At 41.9% G+C, this 21,869-nt stretch overlaps 1 protein-coding gene across 1 annotated transcript in view; it reads right to left on the bottom strand.

The window, feature by feature from the left end:
- Positions 1-261: 261 nt before the first annotated feature.
- The window catches only part of camk1gb (calcium/calmodulin-dependent protein kinase IGb), a 32,195-nt gene continuing 10,587 nt past the window's right edge, over positions 262-21,869 (bottom strand). Inside the window, exons 3-13 of the mRNA XM_079574991.1 lie at positions 16,512-16,637; positions 14,254-14,328; positions 14,043-14,181; positions 12,351-12,474; positions 12,172-12,247; positions 9,215-9,327; positions 9,061-9,139; positions 8,857-8,944; positions 6,063-6,418; positions 4,510-4,605; positions 262-408 (exon numbers count right to left, since the gene is read on the bottom strand). Coding sequence (XP_079431117.1) covers positions 4,548-4,605; positions 6,063-6,418; positions 8,857-8,944; positions 9,061-9,139; positions 9,215-9,327; positions 12,172-12,247; positions 12,351-12,474; positions 14,043-14,181; positions 14,254-14,328; positions 16,512-16,637 — 1,234 coding nt within the window. The 3' untranslated portion in view covers positions 262-408; positions 4,510-4,547. The remainder of the gene's footprint in view (positions 409-4,509; positions 4,606-6,062; positions 6,419-8,856; positions 8,945-9,060; positions 9,140-9,214; positions 9,328-12,171; positions 12,248-12,350; positions 12,475-14,042; positions 14,182-14,253; positions 14,329-16,511; positions 16,638-21,869) is intronic.

The following is a 21,869-nucleotide window of genomic DNA, read 5'->3' as shown; positions in this document are numbered from 1 at the left end:
TCCTTGGGTTCCGCTCCGTATATTTAGGCACTCTTTCCACAAGTTTAACACCTCACTCAGATAAAAACTCAGCTGGAGGAACAGGGATCAATGCGAAACCCCCTAAAAAATGCGAGTTAGGCACGAATTTGGAAGGAAATATCCAAAGAGAAGCACAGCCAGACAGATTATTGTGGTTCGAAACTCGGGGGGAGGACGTTTGACTTTGTGCCAGTGTTTCACCCGGTCATGGCAGAGATATTAACCGTAAACCGAGTAAAAACAGCTGCGTTTAGGAGCAGGTTCTGCCGTATGATTCTGTCTCTTCTAGCTTGTGTTGAATCGATGGTTTGACGTCACATGAACAGAAGCTCGGAGCGAACGTGGCCCTCTGCCCGTCCCGACGAGAGCTGCCAACGCGGCCTCACTCTGCAAAGAGAAGGAGTTTGAGTTATGACATTGGACTCGTGTGAAGATACGATGTGGAAGAGGGACATTTCACTGATTTAAAAGGCTCATTATGCAGAAGCTTTTAACAATGCGTGTTTGAGTCACTCCCAGTCGAGATCGCTTGACTCTTTTCATTGATAACTTCAGTGTTCAAATTACCTTCACGCCCATAATGTTTTGGTAATATCGAGCTGTTGTTCCAGTTTTATTCCAACTGCTTTGCTTTTTTAGTTCAGGAGTTTGCGTTAAAGAGATGAGATGCAAGTTTGTCATTTTATGCTCACTGCTGCCACCTCAGGTCATACGCGCAACTGCAGTCTCTATATTAAAAGGAACAGGCCACAGTTTTTTCCATACTGTGATATGTTCTTGCCTGAGCTTAGACGAGTTGATGCGTATCTGTCTGGTCTTTGTGCGTGCGCTCAGTAAGACAACTAAAGATGTTGTTAGCCTCTCCCATTGTATTCCTATAGCCAGGGCCGGACTGGGACTGAAACACAGCCCTGGACTCTGGTCAGCCTGGCCCAAATTAGCGTAAATGTGACACTTCCACAAATACATATGTGAACCTCTGACCCCCCGCCTTAACCCAGAGCATTTTCTCCAGTTCGGCTTTGCCCAAATCTAAAAGCTTCTTGACTGGAGAGCAACACTGTAACGCCTCGTTTGAAGCTCAAATCTAGAAAAGTGAGGGTAACTTTTTGTCACGTTGTCGCTGCATTTCTGTCATGTTTTTGTTGCTTTTTCAATACTTTTTTGTGGCTTTTTGACGTGTTTTCGTCACTTTTTCGTCACATTTTGTTGTGTTTTTGTCACTTTTTTGTCGCTTTTTTGTTGCTTTTTTGTTGCTTTTCCATCAGAGTTTTTACAGATTACTCACAAATACGTGAATGTGCCAAGGCAACACTTCAGGCATGTTTTTAATGAGGGAATGACATAATAACATGATGGAAAGCTTGAAAAAGTCCATTTTGCATAATACCCCCCCTTTAAGGTGCAGTTACACGTATGACCTGAGATGCCAGTAGTGAGTATAAAATGGCAAACATGCATCTAGCCCCTCTAAGTTAAGCTAACAACATAGTTAGTTTATTATTTTGTGAATCTCTTGTATATATGGCATATTTCAAATTCATATCATCATAGCATGTTTTACTTGTAAATGTGCACATATTCCCAGATTTCCATGTATTATGCATGAGTACTTCTTCTGTTTAAGAAAGACTGAATAAAGAGGTAAAAATTATATTTTTACCTCTTTATTCAGTCTTTATCAGCACCGTTTATCAGCACCGGCTCCAGAACAACCTGACTGAAGCTGCATTTAAGTTTCACCGCGGTGCAGAAAGAGATTCTCATGATATTAAGATGCAGTGCTTTACATAAACCTGTAGAGGGCGCAAACACTCTGGTTACTGCGCCTACATTGTACAGTTTGCCTCCTATAGAGCTGAGAGGAGGATCAGGACTTTCCATTGTGTAAAGAAGTCGGTTGAGCCACAGAAAAGACGGGGATCTACGTGCATGAGTAAAGTCTGTGTAAAGTCTGCTCTAAATGTGGCAATTCATTTCCATTTGGGTAAGATCAAGGTAAGTCTGATAACATGAGGTTTCAAAAGCTCAAACATTGATTTTGGCAGAGCCTTTAGAGCCGACAATAATCGTGTGAAACAAGAGTCGACAGAAAGCTTTGCCGATGCAGCAGCTTTCATCTGGAAATGAAGAAAAATGTAGGAATATGTCTTAGTTAGTTTTGACCAGTGTTAATTTCGTCGACTAAAATATTTAGTCTTAATTTTAGTCAAAGTGATATTTTTTCCGACTAAAATTGGACTAAAACTAAATAAAAAGTTCCTCATGAGACTAAAACTGTGACTAAAATGTCCAGATATTTTAGTCGACTAAAATAAGACTAAATAAAAGTTAAAAGGAGAGACTAAAATCATCCAAACTTCTATTGAGCGTCTGAAAGAGCCTCAGATCATGTAAATTCTCTGTTAAAGGATCAGCTCTGAGCTTTGTTCATGTGGAGCAGAAACATGAAGCAGAGGAACAACATTAAATATGATTATAATGAATATTATCAATGCAAAGTCGACTCAATTCTTCTTAATTTTAGTCGACTAAAACTAGACAAAAATTGAAACGTTTTTTTGACTAAATCTTGACTAAAACTAAATTACATTTTAGTCAAAAGACTAAAACTAAAATAAAATATGTTGTCAAAATGAACACTGGTTTTGACAAATTGACTTTAGCACCAGAACTGACCCTTGAGCATCAGATATAAATGACATGAGGATTTTCTTTGTTCATTTTGTCTTAATTTCAGTCCAAATAATTTTCCAAAAAAAGGTTTTCGAAATCACATTTTACTAAAAACCTCTAAAAGTAACAAATCAATGCTTCTGTTTGTGGCCTTTTTTTGCGCCGATTCATTATTTGGAAATGTGTTTCATAATTTCTGACAATTTACTTTGGCCGCTGCTTTCCAGACTCACACAGGAAATTATCTTTTCTGGCAAAAGATGTAAAAACTGGTGTTTCTCCATCTGTCTGGACTTTTGAGCTCCTGGCTCTGGTGGCGGCTGGTCCATGTACTTACAACCAACATTCAACGCATGAGTGTTGGTTGTAAGTTGTGTGATTAAATATCCAATTAAATGAACACATTAATGTAGGTTTTAGAAATGCGTATTGAAATGCATTCACCCCTATGAAATGATCAGTATCGGTGTTGATATTGACATCGACTAAAAGGACCCCAAAACTAACTGGCCATATGTCCATTCTGGAAGAGCACAAAAGGGCCACCGGTCTGGCCTTACCCTTACCCCCGGGCGAAACCGAGCTTTACCCAAATCTAAAAGCTTAACCTCTTAACTCCCGCCTGAACCGAGAGGATCTTTTTCTTCACGTCATCAGATTTTTTTTCCATCATTTTTTTTGTCATTTTTTGACACATTTTTGTCATTTTTTTGTTCATTTTTTTAAATCAGATTTTTGTCACATTTTTTGGTCAAATTTTTGTAATTTTTTGGTCAAATTTTTATCACATTTTTGTCTTTTTTTGTCACATTTTTGTCATTTTTTCGTCCATTTTTTTAATCAGATTTTTGTCACATTTTTTGGTCAAATTTTTGTAATTTTTTGGTCAAATTTTTATCACATTTTTGTCTTTTTTTGTCACATTTTTGTCAATTTTTTGGTCATTTTATGTCACATTTCTGTCCTTTTTTCATCCATTTTTTATCACATTTTTGTCCCTTTTTTTTTTTTTTGTCACATTTTTTTTTTTTGGTCACATTTTTTTTTTGGTCACATTTTTGTCATTTTTTCCCGTCAATTTCTTGTGACATTTTTGCCACTTTTTCATCCACATCTCACTTTTTTGTCACATTTCCATCATTGTTTTCGTCTCAGTTTTGTCGCTATTTTCTCACCTTTTTCCCAGAAGCTTTTGGATTGGGGTGAAGCCAAACTGGAGAAAATGTGCTCGGTTCAGGCGGGAGTTAAGGGGTTAAAAGAAAAGCATCCAAAAAAAACAAAAATGTGCTGGAAAAGCAACAAAAAAGTGACAAAAACACAACAAAATGTGACGAAAACGTGACGACAAAGCGATGAAAAAAGCGATGAAAAAACATCAATAACGTGAAAAAACCCCTGAAAAACAAGAGATGAAAACACAACAAAAAAGTGACAAAAAAGCAACAAAAACAGGCCAAAAATGCAGCGACAACGTGACAAAAAGTTACCCTCACTTTTCTAGATTTGAGTTTTCAAATGAGGCGTTACAGTGTCGCTCTAAAGTCAAGAAGCTTTTAGATTTGGGCAAAGCCGAACTAGAGAAAATGCTCTCGGTTAAGGCGGGGGGTCAGAGGTTTTAAAACATCAGACTATTTCATTATCCTGAATTAATCTCAAACACTGCTCCAACAATGGAACTTAACTCTGGCGGCCATTTTGTGATGGTAAATTACACTCGGGAGACTCTGCATTTTAAACATACAGTAAACATTCAAGCACTGACTGTAGTTCTGACAGTTCAGGAGACTGTAAACAAACACAAGCCGTACGTACCAGGTAAAAGTCGAGTCAAAACCCTCTTCTTCGAGCGCTCACATGATCGAGCACACTCCGGTCTGCAGTGTCTGGCCGTTTCGGTTTTTCGCGTATCTGCAAAAAGAGTAGAGTTTTAGCTTGTTATGTTGACCTGAACCGAGCACATTTTCTCATTCTTGAAGTATCAAAATAGCAACGAAAATGAAACAAAAACGAGGACTGTATGACTGGTCACCATGGCGCCTTTACTTCCCATTACAGTGGTCTCTGGGACGCTCCAGGGTGTCATGCTAACCACTCATTCAGCCGCTGGGTCATTACAAGGTCAAACACGCACAAATATCAACTTTTTTTTGGCATGAAAAGTTGCGTAATGCACCTTTAAGCATTTTAGGCTCTCACAGGTCAAACTAAAAGCTTTATTAACCCCATCGTGAGCTAAACAATGTCCAGACCAGAGACCACAGAGACCAGAGAAAGGGATGCAGCTGCAGCCGGTCCCCCTGTGGCACAGATCGGCACTCGCTCAGCCGTAATTGGTTTAACGTGACCAAAACAAAAGCACATGTTCTCCCACTTAAAGGAACAGGCCACCGTTTTTACATGCTGAGATATGTTCTTACCTTAGCTTTGACGAGTTCTTTAGGACCTGTCTGATCTTCAGTCACGTAAACACAGCGCAGACGGCGTTAGCATTTAGCCTCTCCCTCTCTCCTCTATAGCTCCAAAACAGGTGAAGATAGAAGCTACCAAGCTCTTCCACGTTTTCCCTATTTAAATATGGTTACGTGAAGTGTTACACTACAAAGTATAACTACACAAAATTAAACAATGTGGATTTTCTAAGCGGATAAAAGGGGGAACTATATTGTAAGGCGGAATAATACCAGGAGTAATTTGGCATCCGCACAGTAAAGTGAAGATTACTGCGCGGATTTCGAACTACTCCTGGTATTATTACGCCTTACAATATAGTCCCCCCTTTTATCCGCATAGAAAATCCACATTGTTTAATTTTGTGTAATTATACTTACGTGGAAGAGCTTGGTAGCTTCTATCTTGACCTGTTTTGGAGCTATAGAGGAGAGAGGGAGAGGCTAAATGCTAACGCCGTCTGCGCTGTGTTTACGTGACTGAAGATCAGACAGGTCCTAAAGAACTCGTCAAAGCTCAGGAAGAACATATCTCAGTATGGAAAAACGGTGGCCCATTCCTTTAAAGCAGTACTAAGTAACTCATGCCCCTAGAGGCCATAAGCGCCACTGCAGGTGTTGTAGCATGTTGCGTTTTTTAACTCAGTAATTGTCCGTGAGACATTTAGTGAGTAAATACTACGCTGACAGAAAAGATGACGGGACAGAGGGATATTGTTCATCCAATTACACAATGGAGATAATTTTTTTTCATTCAAACTTGGCTGTAAACACTGTTCAAGTGGCGCTAGCCCGCAGTTAGCTTTGCCCGTTAGCCTGTTAGCTTCTTCTTGGTGATTCCATTAGTTTCCCCCAGAGGGACTACGAAAAGGATTTATTAAGGTAAACCAGTTTGCTTTAGAGGGAGGAGGTACAAACCCGTTGAGGTTGGCGGGCTCGGAGTAGAAGGCGCTCTTGCCCTGCTCCCCGATGGTGGGCGTGTGGTACGTCTGGCTGAGGCTGCCCTTCAGACAGTGGCCGTGGTTCCTCTCCTGGCCGCGGGGCGGGGGCGGCAGGCTGATGGTGTGGCTCGGCCCGGGGCAGGACGCGCCGGCCTGCGGGGGTTGCTTGGGCTCCGTTCTGTCCGGGCGTTTGCGCTGTGGCGTCGGGGAGGAGACGTCGGTGACCTTGATGTCCGGGATGTCCGGGACGCTGGGCGGGTTCAGGGCGAGCGAGGTGTGCGCCAGCTGCAGCTTCTTCATGTGGTTTATGGCCACGGCGGCGTTGTAGGCTTGCTGGGGAGAGGAAGTGGATCGGGTTGGATGCGTGGACATAACTTTTCATAACTTTTTTGGTTTGTAAACTTTGGATACATCTTCCAAATGGGGTGTTTTTTTGTTCTTAACACATTGAGTTTTGGGGATTTAGCTGTAGAGTGCCAACAATCCAGGCCATTTTTCATGATATTTGCAGCACCACAGCGTTTTCTCTGTTTTAGCTGTGGACACATGCGATGGCTCGTTTGAAAGGCGAGACTCTAAGCTCTCTGTGAGTGAAGACAGTTTAATTCTATGTGTCTCGGTTCCTGAGAAATCTAAGCTAAACAGAGGCCAGTTTTGATCAAAATCACAATTTTTTTTCTACAAACGGAGATATTGCTTGTTTTATGAAACACTCTCCTTTCTGAATATAGCCTCTCTCCTCCTCTCTCCTCTTCTTCCTCTCTCTTCCTCCTCTCTCTTCCTCTCTCTCCTCTCTCTCCTCTCTCTTCCTCTCTCTCCTCTCTCCTCCTCTCTCTTCCTCTCTCTTCCTCCTTCTTCCTCTCTCCTCCTCTCTCCTCTTCTTCCTCTCTCTTCCTCCTCTCTCTTCCTCTCTCTCCTCTCTCTCCTCTCTCTTCCTCTCTCTCCTCTCTCCTCCTCTCTCTTCCTCTCTCTTCCTCTCTCTTCCTCTCTCCTCCTCTCTCTCCTCTCTCTTCCTCTCTCTCCTCTCTCCTCCTCTCTCTTCCTCTCTTTTCCTCTCTCTTCCTCTCTCTTCCTCCTCCTCCTCTCTCTCCTCCCTCCTCCCCTCTCGACCTCTCTCTTTTTCCTCTCTCTTCCTCCCTCCTCCTCTCTCCTCCTCCCTCCTCCTCACTCCACCTCTCTCTCTCTTCCTCTTCTCTCTTCCTCTCTCCTCCTCTCTCTCCTCCTCCTCTCCTCTCTCCTCCTCTCTCCTCCTCTCTCTTCCTCTCTCTTCCTCCACCTCCTCTCTCTTCCTCTCTCCTCCTCTCTCCTCCTCCCTCCTCCTCCTCTCCTCTCTCCTCCTCTCTCCTCCTCTCTCTCCTCCTCCTCCCTCCTCCTCCCTCCTCCTCCTCTCTCCTCCTCCCTCCTCCTCTCGCCTCCCCTCTCTTCCTCTCTCCTCCTCTCTCTCCTCTCTCTCCTCTCTCCTCCTCTCTCTTCCTCTCTCTTCCTCTCTCTTCCTCTCTCTTCCTCTCTCCTCCTCCCTCCTCCACTCTCCACCTCTCTCTCTCTTCCTCTTCTCTCTTCCTCTCTCCTCCTCTCTCTCCTCCTCTCTCTTCCTCTCTCTTCCTCCTCCTCCTCCTCCTCTCCTCTCTCCACCTCTCTCTCTCTTCCTCTTCTCTCTTCCTCTCTCCTCCTCTCTCTCCTCCTCTCTCTTCCTCTCTCTTCCTCCTCCCTCCTCCTCCTCTCCTCTCTCCTCCTCTCTCCTCCTCTCTCTCCTCCTCCTCCCTCCTCCTCCCTCCTCCTCCTCTCTCCTCCTCCCTCCTCCTCTCGCCTCCCCTCTCTTCCTCTCTCCTCCTCTCTCTCCTCTCTCTCCTCTCTCCTCCTCTCTCTTCCTCTCTCTTCCTCTCTCTTCCTCTCTCTTCCTCTCTCCTCCTCCCTCCTCCTCACTCCACCTCTCTCTCTCTTCCTCTTCTCTCTTCCTCTCTCTTCCTCTCTCCTCCTCTCTCTTCCTCTCTCTCCTCTCTCTTCCTCTCTCTTCCTCTCTCTTCCTCTCTCTTCCTCTCTCTTCCTCTCTCCTCCTCCCTCCTCCTCTCTCCACCTCTCTCTCTCTTCCTCTTCTCTCTTCCTCTCTCCTCCTCTCTCTCCTCCTCTCTCTTCCTCTCTCTTCCTCCTCCTCCTCTCTCTCCTCCCTCCTCCTCACTCCACCTCTCTCTCTCTTCCTCTTCTCTCTTCCTCTCTCCTCCTCTCTCTCCTCCTCTCTCTTCCTCTCTCTTCCTCCTCCTCCTCTCTCTCCTCCCTCCTCCCCTCTCGACCTCTCTCTTTTTCCTCTCTCTTCCTCTTCTCTCTTCCTCTCTCCTCCTCTCTCTCCTCCTCTCTCTTCCTCTCTCTTCCTCTCTCCTCCTCTCTCTTCCTCTCTCCTCCTCTCTCTTCCTCTCCCCTCCTCTCTCCTCCTCTCTCCTCCTCTCCTCTCTCCTCCTCTCTCCTCCTCCCTCCTCCTCCCTCCTCCTCCCTCCTCCCCTCCTCCCCTCTCTCTCCTCTCTCCTCCTCTCCTCCTCTCTCCTCCTCTCTCCTCCTCTCTCCTCCTCTCCTCCTCTCTCCTCCTCTCTCTTCCTCCCTCCTCCTCTCTTCCTCTCCTCCTCTCTCCTCCTCTCTCCTCCTCTCTCCTCCTCTCTCCTCCCCTCTCCTCTCTTCCCCTCTCTTCCTCCTCCTCCTCTCGCTCTGCAGTGACCCCCTCTGACCTCCAGGGGGATTGAGGCAGGCCACAGATTACTCATTAACGACCGAATGGGGCTGACCTTCCACTTGGACCTGGCGAAGTTCTTCTGGATCTGGACGCTGACGGAGTAGTAGATGTCCTGGCTCCGCGCCGTCTTCCCGATTATCCTGGAACCGGACGACATTAGACACCGCGTTAATCCCTTATCTAACAGCGTAAGGCGATAGTGCAGCGAGGGCGAAAAGGAAAACACTAAAGGCACAGATATCAATTTAGGTTTTACCAGGGATGCCTGAGGGCCTGGTCCGTCGTGTAGCGCATGCTGGGGTTCTTCTGCATCATGTTCCGAATGAAGTCTTTAGCTACAAAACGAGCGATAAAAAACGAGTCAGAAACCGGATCTGATTCTAAACAAACGATGCTTTTCTTCTACGCACCGGAGTCGGAGATGTCGTCCCAGAAAGGCGAGTCGAACTCATACTGCGCCTTCATGATTTTGGAGAAGAGCCGGGACTCGGTCTCTTCGTAAAAGGGAGGGTATCCGCACAGTCTGGAAACAGAAACAGTGAAGTCTTGTTAGAATTAAAGCAACATATCGAACAAACTGGTTAAACTAATACACACTGCCTGACAAACAAAAACAGATCAGCCACACGCTCTGGTTTACACTGAGGGCGGACTGGCCATATGTCCTGTATTCTGGAAGAGCACAGAGGGGCCACTGGCTCTAGGGCCACCGGTCTGGCCTCTCACTTTACCCTTACCCTTACCCCCCGGGCGTGACCGAGCTTTACCCAAATCTAAAAGCTTAAAAGAAAAGCATCCAAGAACAAAAATGTGCTGGAAAAGCAACAAAAAAAGTGACAAAAACAAAACAAAATGTGACAAAAACGTGACGACAAAGCGATGAAAAAACGGCAAAAACAAGAGACGAAAACAAAACGAAAAAGTGACGAAAAAGTGACGAAAACGAACATCAACAAACAAAAATGCCAGGTGTGACTAAAGGTTGCCATCACTTTTCTAGATTTTAGCTTTTTCGAATGAGGCGCTACAGTGTTTTTTCCTTGCGTTATTGCTGTGTTGTGTCACTTTTTGTATGTTTTTTTTTTTTCTTTTTTTTTCTTTTTTGTCACATTTTTGTCGAATTTTTACCATTTTCTTGTTGAATTTTTGTCACATTTTGTTGAATTTTTGTCATTTTTTTGTTGAATTTTTGTCATTTTTTTGTTGAATTTTTGTCAATTTTTTGTTGAATTTTTGTCAAATTTTTGTTGAATTTTTACCATTTTCTTGTTGAATTTTTGTCACGTTTTTGTTGAATTTTTGTCAATTTTTTGTTGAATTTTTACCATTTTCTTGTTGAATTTTTGTCACATTTTTGTTGAATTTTTGTCATTTTTTTGTTGAATTTTTGTCATTTTTTTGGTTGAATTTTTGACATTTTTTTGTTGAATTTTTGTCATTTTTTTGTTGAATTTTTGTCATTTTTTTGTTGAATTTTTGTCAATTTTTTGTTGAATTTTTGTCAAATTTTTGTTGAATTTTTGTTGAGTTTTTGTTGAATTTTTGTCACATTTTTGTCGAATTTTTGTTGAATTTTTGTCACTCTTTGGTTGAGTTTTTGTCACATCTTTGTTGCGTTTACATCCTTGTTTTCTTCTCATTTTTTGTGGCTGTTTTGGTGCTTTTTTTCCCAAGAAGCTTTTTGATTGGGGTAAAGCCAAACTGGAGAAAATGGGATCCGTTCAGGTGGGAGTTAAGAGGTTAATATAGAAGCTGCAGTTACACGTATGACCTGAGGTGGCAGTAGTGAGTATAAAATGACTAACTTGCATCTAGCCCCTTTAAGGCAGGTGGTAAGAGGTTCACATATGTATTTGTAGAAGTGTCGCATTTACGCTAATTTGGGCCAGAGTCCAGGGCTGTTTTTCAGTCCCAGTCCGCCCCTGAGCCTTCTCCAGTGTCAAAAGTTCAGATTAATTTCGATTAATATTTTTAATCGCACTAAACCTCATGTAATTAGTTAATCGTAATTAATAGAAAAAATTCACGGCCCTAATTATAATTAAAAAATATTATATAAAAATATATTAATACAAAAAGACGGTATCGGATCGGTATCGGCCAGATCAAGTGTCAAAATATCGGACCGGGAGCTAAAAAAAAACGGTGCATCCCTAGTTTGGCGCTCTTCAATACCACAGCCAGAGGTGCGTTCTCTTTCTCTCGGGACACGGCCAATGTTTAACTCACAGAGGAAAAAAGTTTGTAGCTTGTCCTTTAACCTCTTAACTCCCACCTGAACGGATCCCATTTTCTCCAGTTTGGCTTTACCCTAATCAAAAAGCTTCTTGGGAAAAAATAACCAAAATAGCCACAAAAAATGAGAAGAAAACAAGGATGTGAACGCAACAAAAATGTGACAAAAATGTGACAAAAATTCAACAAAGATGTGACAAAAATGTGACAACAACTCAACAAAAATGTGACAAAAATTTGACAAAGATGAGACAAAAATGAGACAAAAATGTGACAAAAATTCAACAAAAATGTGACAAAAACTCAATAAAAATGTGACAAAAATGTGACAAAAATGTGACAAAAATGTGACAAAAATGTGACAAAAATTCAACAAAAATGTGACAAAAATTCAACAAAAATGTGACAAAAACTCAACAAAAAGTGACAAAAATTCAACAAAAATGTGACAAAAATGTGACAAAAATGTAACAAAAAATCAACAAAAATGTGACAAAAATGTGACAAAAATGTGACAAAAATGTGACAAAAACTCAATAAAAATGTGACAAAAACTCAATAAAAATGTGACAAAAATGTGACAAAAATGTGACAAAAACTCAATAAAAATGTGACAAAAATTCAACAAAAATGTGACAAAAATGAAAAAAAAGAAAAAAAACCTACAAAAGGCGACTCAACAAAGCAACAACACGAGGAAAAAGATCAGTTTTGTGGGTCTTAGCTTTCAAATGAGGTGCTACACTATATAATAGCCAAAGAGGACAGAATGCATGTGGTTCAGGCGGGTGGTAAGAGGTTAAGAGCTTGAAAGTGCTGCTGAAGCACGTGAGGCTGAGCACGATGTTGAAGATGCAAAGACGAGGAGAGAAAAGGGGAAGAAGCAACAAGCTCTCGTTGCATTCACATCACGCCTCAACTAACCCCTTCTCTCCAAGCCGCGCCTCCACACCCTGGCTACGCACGATGCTGCGCTAACGCTGTTGCTATGCCAGGTGGAAGATCGGAGTTAGAGCGGACCAACTGCAGCAACAACAGATCAGAACAGTGTCTTGTTTTTGGCCAGGCAGTGTGTATACTGTATATACACTACATAACATGGTGATCATATCAAACAAACAGCACGACTCACAGGATGTAGGTGATGACTCCAATGGACCAGCAGTCCACGGCGCGGCTGTAGGGCTTCTGCGCCAAAACCTCCGGAGCTGAGGGACAAAACGGCACAGATTCATCATCACGGCGATATTTAAACGGCGAGACGAAGCGTTTTAATGTCCAGCCCTTCTGCGCGGACACAGCGGCACTCACCCACGTATCCCGGGGTCCCGCAGGCCGTGGACATGATGCCGTTGTCCACCATTTTGGAGAGGCCGAAGTCACTGATCATGATCTTGGAGTCCTCGTCCGGACTGTAGTACAGGAGGTTCTCCGGCTGGAAAACAAACATTGCACTGTTGATAAGCTGCACTCACACTGCACCCCCGCTTTAATATGGACACAGTTCATTTGAAACCATAATGTCAGCTCTGTGCTGTGTGTGGGCCGAATGTCCAGACTGTTCCCTACATAGTCACTATATAGTGGTCACATGTTGTAGGGGTGTCCGAGTGTCCAGAGAGAAAAAAGTAGTGCACTCGAAATTTCCCACAATGCATCTGGAAAAGGAGTGAGCATCGATGGGTCAATATAGACCACAATGCACTGGGAGAGTGGGAGAAGAGCCTGACAGAGACAGGTCTTTGAACTAAACACGACTGAAGTAAATCAGCTGTTTCAGTCGTGTGTTTGTGTTTCTCATGAATAAACGACCAAAATATAAACGGTTACGGTGAAGAGATGCTAACGTTAGCTGCTAACCTTTAGCTTGAGCTGTTAAATGACCGATAGCCTTATGCTAACGTTAGCTGCTAACCTTTAGCTTGAGCTGTTAAATGACCGACAGCTTCCTCTCGAATAATCCAAGCCATTCATGTTAAATCCATGTGAAGTAAAAGCGTATCTGACTCGTATTTTTCCATAAATATTCCACTGTCTCTGAGTTTGTTTTTTATCACAGAAATACTTTATTCCCGGAGTTTAGCGACTTTTAGCAGATGTAGTCGCTCAATCTGCTGGTGTTCAGACACCGGGCTCTGACCGACTCTCGGCGTCTCTGAGCTCACGCTGGAGTGACTTTTTTTTCCTTCCTTTTTTTGTGATGATAGTTTTAATTTTAATTTAAATGACAAATAAAACGCCTGTAAAAGTGCCAAAACAGTCGTTCTGTTTCATAAAATAAACGTTTGTAACAATAAATAAATTCAGATTAAAATAAAAAATATATATATATATCTGCAGCTGCAGCGCGGAGAAAGTCGTGTCTTGTGTCCGAATCGCCAACAGAATCAGTGACTATATAGTGCGGCCTATGTAGTGAATGAGTGGTTAGGGGATAGTGTGGACATTCGGATACAGCCGGTTCTTCTTCTGCTTCTTCTTCGGGTACTTTCCGGCAGACTAGCTGCCTCCAGGCACATTGCTGCCTCTCTAGGTGAAATCCGGTAACACACTCAGATTACATCCACAACAGCCTGATGGCAAACCCAACTATTGGATCTCAGCCTGTGGGTCAGGACCCAAAAGTGGGTCACGGGACAATTTTTACTTGAGAAAATTACTGGTGTTGAGTTCTTTTGACCAGGATTAAATCAACAGAACCCTATGTGTAAAAAGGGTTGATCTGTTGCGGTAATGGTGGATCCGGGTCCCACATTATTGAGAACCACTGGAATAAACAATTTGAAAAAAAATGACTGCAGTGTCAGGCATTGAGAATAGTTTTTAAGTCGGGTCACGATCAGGTCCAGCACATTTAAGAAGAAATCTCTTACTATTTCTTCAAGCTCGTTTATAGAAAGTTTATATTCAGAGGTGGGCGGGACTTCAGTAAATCAATCAAATATGAGTAAAAGTCTGAATCATGAGTCACTGTTTTCATTCTCCTCCTTCTCCGCCCCTGACCTTGAGGTCCCGGTGCACGACGCCGCTCTGGTGCAGATACTCCACGGCCTGAAGCACCTGCTGGATCACTTTACTGGCGTCTCGCTCCGAGTACACGCCGCGGTCCAGGATGCGGTCGAACAGCTCCCCTCCAGAGACGCTGCAGTGAAAAACAACATCAACATCAGCAACACCGACGACGTGGACGAACCTTAGAGAGATGGAAACTTACAGCTCCATGACCAGGTAATAGTGAGTCCGACTCTCGTAGAAATCCTCCATCCCCACCACGTTGTCATGTTTGATCCTGAAACACAGGAAAAAAGGCAGTTATAGGCCTGGACAATACATGCTCGAGCACCTGCAAAGACTTTAGCCACTAAATCAAAGGAGCACAAGCTTTCTCTACAAACATTCCTCAGATGTGTGACATGAAAAGGAGGGTGAAGCGCAGGTTTAATTCCAAATAAAGGGCGGGGCTTTGTCTGAGGCCCAGTGCTGTGTGAATGCGGCCAGGGGCGGACTGGCCATATGTCCGTTCTGGAAGAGCACAGAAGGGCCACTGGCTCTAGGGCCACCGGTCCCGCCTCAACCGAGCTTTACCCGAATCTAAAAGCTCAAAAGAAAAGCATCCAAATGGCGAGAAAAAGAGGATGAAAAGTCAACAAAAACATGAGAAAAACACGGACAAAAAAACCTACAAAAATGTGAGAAAAACACAAAAAAATGTTAGAAAAAATAGTCAAAAAAAACGACAAAATTATGACAAAAATGTGGCGACGTGACGAAAAGTTTCCATCACTTTTGTAGGTCTTAGCTTTCAAATGAGGCGTTGCATTGCTGATCTCCAGTCGAGAAGCTTTTAGATTTGGGTAAAGCCCAGTTTAAAAAACATGAATCTAAAAGGAATTCCGTGGACTATGGTGCACCACAAGGTTCCATTTTGGGACCATTATTATTTATTATTTATATTAATGATTTTGCTTCTGTTTCTACGACCGCCTTTCCCGCTCTTTTTGCTGATGATACCGTTCAAAATAATAATAATAAAAAGCCGAACTGGGGAAAATGCACTTGTTAATGTTAAAATATGTATTTGTGGAAGTCACAATTACGTTAATTTGGGCCAGGCTGGTCAGAGTCCAGGGCTCGAGTCAACTCACTTTGACTAAAATTAAGACTAAATATTATTGTCGACGAAATTAACACTGGTAGCCGCGCCATTAGCTCTGATGCTAACGGCCTGTCAATCAACATCCGGCCCTCATTGGTAGACGAGATTTCTAATTTACAACGAAACCCAGCCTGGTTTCAGAGAAAAGATAAGAAAAGATAAGATTTCTTTCATTGTAACTAACCCAGTGTTACGTATCTACTGTAGAACGTTTAGGAAAATTAGAAACCAGGCTTTAAAGTTTAATGTGTCTGAAGTGCAATGCTTTCTAATGGGAGACTATGTGGAGGCACTACAGCAATAGTGTCACGGTTTCGAAGCAGAGCAGCCGGCGGCCATTGGTTTGTGAGCGCCCTCAAGTTAAATATTTAGACTTCGGAGGGTAACGTTTGAGATAAACTGCAGTATATGAAGTTTGGATGCTTCTCTCTCATATACTGTTGGATAGAACATTACTCCATTCTTAACCTCTTAACTCCCGCCTGAACCGAGAGCATTTTCTCCAGTTCAGCTTTACCCAAATCCTGTAGGTCAGTGTAACGCCTCATTTAAAAGACCTAGAAAACTAAATGGATCTTTGTCCTCACGTCAGATTTTTTTTCATCATTTTTTTTGTTGGGCAGGCGTCACTTTTCTGTCAAATTTTTAGATTTTTTTTTGTCACATTTTTCTCATTTTTTTTGTCAAATTTTAAGATTTTTTTTGTCAATTTTTGTCACTTTTTTGTCAAATTATTTGCATTTTTTTGTCAAATTCTTATCATTTTTTCGTCCTTTTTTTTCTCTCACTTTTTTGTCAAATTTTTGTCCATTTTTATCATTTTTTCTAAATTTTTTGTCACTTTTTCGTCAAATTTTTCGCATTTTTTTTGTCAATTTTTTGTTATTTTTTGTACATTTTTTTTGTCATTTTTTGTCATTTTTTCGTCAAATTATTCGCATTTTTTGGTCAAGTTCTTATCACTTTTTCATCCTTTTTTTCGCAATTTTTCGTCAAATTTTTGTCACTTTTTCGTCAATGTTTTCTCACTTTTTTCACATTTTCATCCTTGTTTTCGTCTCAGTTTTGTCGCTATTTTCACACCTTTTTCCCAGAAGCTTTTGGATTGGGGTAAAGCTGGAGAAAATGTGCTCGGTTCAGGTGGGAGTTAAGGGGTTAACATTGCCTGCAGTTCACAAACTATCCACCAGGGGGTGCTGCAGCGCCCTCAGCACCCTGGTAATGCCTCATTTGAAAGCAAAGACCTACAAAACTCATCGAAATGGTTCTTTTTGTTATGTTTTTTTTTCCACACCCCTGTAACTGTTTGGACTCACCTCCGCAGCACGGTGATCTCGTTCTCCAGATTCAGGTCGCCGTTCTGCTTCTTCTTCACGCACTTCATGGCGAACGTCTTCCCCGTCTTCTTCTCCTTCACCATGTAGACCTCGGAGAACGCTCCCCTGCGAACACACACAACGGCACGGGCTCAGCGTCTGTGGAGGAATGTTCCGCAGTGTGACTTTAACTCCGGACGCTCCCCTCCCTCTGCGGCGCTGCTGATGCCGGAGGGGAGCGAGTTCAGCTTCGCATTAGCGCCGGGCTATTGTTAACGAAGGCAGATGCAATTAACGTCCGCTTCCTCTCCCCGCGCAGCTCAGAATCGCATCCCGGAGCCCGACTAATCTCGCAATTAAAGTAAACAGGGCCTGAAATAACCCGGCGATGATGAGGAGTGCCCTGCAGAAAGCGCTACGTTGGAAGTGAGGCTTAGTTCGCTCTGCTAATGACGGGGATTCTGCTGAAAACACACTGAAAGGTGTAACTGCACCTTCTATTTTAACCCCTTAACTCCCACCTGAACTGAGTTTCAGTTTCCAGTTTGGCTTTACCCCAATCCAAAAGCTTCTGGATAAAAGCTGTGAAAATAGCGACGAAACTGAGACGAAAACAAGGATGGAAATGTCACAAAAATGTCACAAGAAATTGACAAAAATGTGACAAAACTGTGATAAAAATGTAACGAAAAAATGACAAAAAAATGACAAAAATGTGATAAAAAATTGACAAAAAATTGACAAAAAAATGACAAAAAAGTTACAAAAATGAGTTGAATACCCAACAAAAAAATGATGGAAAACAAATCTGATAACGTGAGGAAAAAGATCTCTCGGTTCAGGCGGGAGTTAAGAGGTTAAGCTCGTGCATGACGGCACTTCAGACCCAAAGTAACAGCTTTCTGAGTGACAGCGCAGGATTTTAGAGGCAGTTGTGGTGAACAGGTCTGGGCTCATTCTACACATTAGGACATGGAGGAACATAAGGGGGAGGAAAATACTTAGTTTAAACATTTTTCAACACCGTATTGTTCCCTTTAACACTGACCAAAAGGAAAGATGCATTCACTGGAAAAGGTGTCGTCTTATCATCTCAAAATGGCTTGAAAAGTGCTTGTATTATTGTTTTTTTGTCAGTGTTGTCCCAGGTTATACCAGAAACGCTCACTTCCACCTATCGCCCCAGTCGCCCCTGCCGCGTGGATTGAATGAAGTGCATTTGAGTTGAATCGATCGCCTCATGTCGCCGTTGAAATAACCGCTGCCCTGAAATAGCCCGATAACCCCGCGGCGCCGCCAGAGGAAGCGCTGATCTCTGGGGTGGATCACTCACGCAGAGCGGCTTGTTCGCTGCTATCTTGAGCCGTGACTCTGGGAACAGCCGCTATCAAGTGGATTAGCCCTGACGTAAGGTTTCTGCAGCAACCCGGCAGTGCAGAAAACACACGGCCGCATCTACCTTTGGTGCGTTTACAGAGATGCAGCGGAGGATAAAGTGATATCTCTCAGATGTGGTGGAGTAGAAGAAGAAAGTCAAAAACACAACTATAGGATCAATTTAAGTAGCGTTTATATATGGTTAATGGTGCAGAGATGGAACAGTGTGTGCTAAGGCTGGGCACCGATACATTTTTTCCAATACCAGTACTTTAACGATACTTGGATTTCGATACCAATGCCTGAACGATTCTTTTTCCTTTACCTTTACACGCGTTTCCAATGACATCACACATAGTTCCGGCAGCCATTTTCAATACCAAAGGAGAATAATGCACTAATACAACATATAACAATGTCTCTACTCGGGATGAGAATTCTGTGAACCGAGAGGATCTTTTTCTTTTGTCATTTTTTTGTCACTTTTTTGTCATTTTTCTCTCATTTCTTTTTTCATTTTTGTGACATTTTTGCCACTTTTTCATAAATTTTTCGTCACTTTTTTGTCAAACTTTTCGTCACTTTTTTGTCACATTTCCATCATTGTTTTCGTCTCAGTTTTGTCGCTATTTTCACAGCTTTTTTCCAGAAGCTTTTGGATTGGGGTAAAGCCAAACTGGAGAAAATGTGCTCGGTTCAGGCGGGAGTTAAGGGGTTAAAAGAAAAGCATCCAAAAACAAAAATGCGCTGGAAAAGCAACAAAAAAGTGACAAAAACGTGACGACAAAGCGATGAAAAAACAACAATAACATGAAAAAAAAACACGAAAAACAAGAGACGAAAACACAACGAAAAAGCCACAAAAAAATGAGGCGTTACAGTGTTGCTCTCCAGTCAAGAAGCCTTTAGATTTGGGCAAAGCCGAACTGGAGAAAATGCTCTGGGTTAAGGCGGGGGGTCAGAGGTTCACATATGTATTTGTGGAAGTGTCACATTTACTCTAATTTGGGCCGGGCTGACCAGAGTCCAGGGCTGTGTTTCAGTCCCAGTCCGGCCCTGCGTTCGCATGCTACCGGTTAGCATTTAGCTTCAACCATTGACAGCTGATTCAATCAATGGCTTCAACACGATAAGCACATGTGAGGCTTACATCTATAAACACTGAGGAAACACTACAGTAACAGCTCTGACCTCTGTCACATGTTGTATCCAAGGCTAGATGTTTGTGGTTCAGGGCTTTCTCTTGGAGAGGTCAGAACTGAGCTGTTGAAGCTAAATGCTAACCGGTAGCATGCTAACATCTTGAGGAGCAGTTTCTTCACATAAACGTGCGTCTCTGGGGCCGTGTTTTTACCGTTTTCTTCTTGAGCAATGATTACGAGTAAAGAACGATGTCACTGTCAGTCAAATGTCTTTCATTTTCATCCTGAGCAGAGATATTGATTACATCCTGTAGCATAATTCGACTTCGGTATTCAAAATGGCTGCCACAACAACAAAAGTCACATGACTGAAAAGTATGTATACGAAAATATTTGTCATTTAGAACCAGAAATCAGAACAATAATATTTGGAAGATCTGCAAATTCACAATATCGGGTTCATCTCCAATGTGTGAAAAATAAAGGGGGAAAATTGGGAGAAACTGTGGCAAAAATAAGGAAAAAAATGGGTAAACATTGGGGTGGAAATGGGAAAAACTGGGGTGAAATAGACAAAATATTAATCATAAAAATGATGGAGAAAAGGGGAAAAATGGGGCAAATATGGAGCAACAAAAAGAGAAAAAAGAGGAACTTGTTTGAGCTGAAAGAACCAAGTCAGTTTCTTTAAAGCCGTCCCTGGACCAACAACAGTGTTAATTTTGACAACATATTTTAATTTAGTTTTAGTCTTAGTCTTTTGACGAAAATGTAATTTGATTTTAGTCAAGATTTAGTCAAAAAAATATCTTCAATTTTAGTCTAGTTTTAGTCGACTAAATTTAAGACTAATTTAGTCGACTTATATTGATAATCTTCATTATAATCATATTTAATCTTGTTCCTCTGCTTCATGGAGCTGCTCCACATGAACAAAGCTCAAAGCTGATCCTTTGGCAGAGAATTTACATGATCTGAGGCTCTTTCAGACGCTCAATAGAAGTTTGGATGATTTTAGTCTCTCCTTTTCATTTTTATTTAGTCTTATTTTAGTCGACTAAAATATCTGGACATTTTAGTCACAGTTTTAGTCTCATGAGAAACTTTTAATTTAGTTTTAGTCCAATTTTAGTCACAAAAATATCACTTTGACTAAAATTAAGACTAAATATTTTAGTCGACGACATTAACTCTGACCAACAGCATCAAAACTTGGATCTAAACAGAAAGATTGTTTATTTCAGTATCTGCTTTTGATTTAATTTTTTCAAGTTTCAAGTTTAATGGTTTTGTATAGCCCGATATCACAACAGAAGTGGCCTCACAGCTGCACCAAACATTAAGGCAATAAAACAGAGCAATAAATATGACAATTAAAAGTTCAGGTGAATCCAGGCAAATATAATGTCCAATAGGAGATGTCCAATAAACTACGCGACCGCCTGCAAGAGAACAAAGATTTCCCACATTAATTTGACGTTTTATCCCTGACAGAGATAAAAGCATCATCTCCACATCCCAGTCTCTCTGTCTCCATTAAAGGCGCAGTACGCGGCTGATTCTAGCGTTAGCCGCGTTAGCTCCTGATCGTCTGCTGTTGCCAGGAAACGCTTTACACCCCGGGGGATTCCTGCTCCTGCTCCTGCTCCTACGTGAGAGGGTTCGTCTGTGTTTGCAGCGTGAAGACGACAGGAAATACATCAGCACGAGTCGGGATTGTGGTGTGTTTGTTTAGGTCTAGTTTGAACCGGGTTAAAGCCAGATTTAGTCCAGGGAAATGACACGTTGTTGTTCATTAAGGCAAGAAACTGCAGGGAAAACATTTCGATTTTGACCATAACATACACCATAGTTCACATGCACTTCATAAGAAAGACACAGCTGCATTTTTTTCCTCACTGTCAGACATGAAACCAGAAATGTATGTATGTATGTATGTATGTAAACATATCGTTCTCACTGTTTACACTGCAAAAAGTATTTAACTAGATCAGTATAAACATCTCAATTTGAGCACAATAATCCACATTTTAGCTGTTTTGACGAGTTAAGAAGTTCTTGGGCATTTGTGCTAGATTATTTCACTTGTTCTGAGATGTTTCTGACTCGTTTCGATACATTTCGTCCTTATTTCAGGTCATTTTCTTTGCCAATGGGGAAAGAAAATCGGTCTTATCTCATTGGCAACTTTACTTTCTTATTTCAAGCGAGATTTACCCTAGAACTGGTCTGAAATGTCCTCAAACAAGCAAAGCAAACTTGGTCCGATCAGGAAAAGTGTCTAAATGAGTGAAAACCGCTCAAAACAAGAAACATTTCCTCAATTCAGGTCATTTAAGCCAATGCTTGATATTTACTTTTTGTAGTTTACACTTTCACTTGAAAACTAACAAAGGATTGCCTTAAAAACTACTCTGGAAAAACGTGGCATCTTTTCTTTAATGGCTTAAAATGTGCTTGAATTAAGAACTGAGATAGGTCGGCAACACTTTATAGTAACTACACTTTGTTTGGCCTCAAGAAATGATGAGTTAACACTTACTTCATCATCATTCAACACTTGACAATGAAGTGAAGTATGTAAAGAACTCTTCATTATGAGTCAGGCCCTAACTGTAGTAGTTAAGTAGTTATTAAATGTTAGTGTTACTTTTTCCAGAGCAATTTGAGACTTTGTGTAGATTATTCACCACTGGAAAAAGAAAATGTATAAATCTGCCTGAATGAAGGGATTAAATCTAAAGTTTGAGTAGATTTGGTCTCGTCTTTGATGAGATAAAACCTCTTTTTGCCAATGGAACAAGTTTTTGTTCTGATTGTTTTCTATAATTTCAAGTGA

The sequence above is a fragment of the Gobius niger genome (assembly GCF_951799975.1).
Source record: "Gobius niger genome assembly, chromosome: 17".
Taxonomy (NCBI): domain Eukaryota; kingdom Metazoa; phylum Chordata; class Actinopteri; order Gobiiformes; family Gobiidae; genus Gobius; species Gobius niger.
Note: the sequence above shows the minus strand (reverse complement) of the source record. Positions and strands in the feature narration are given on the sequence as shown.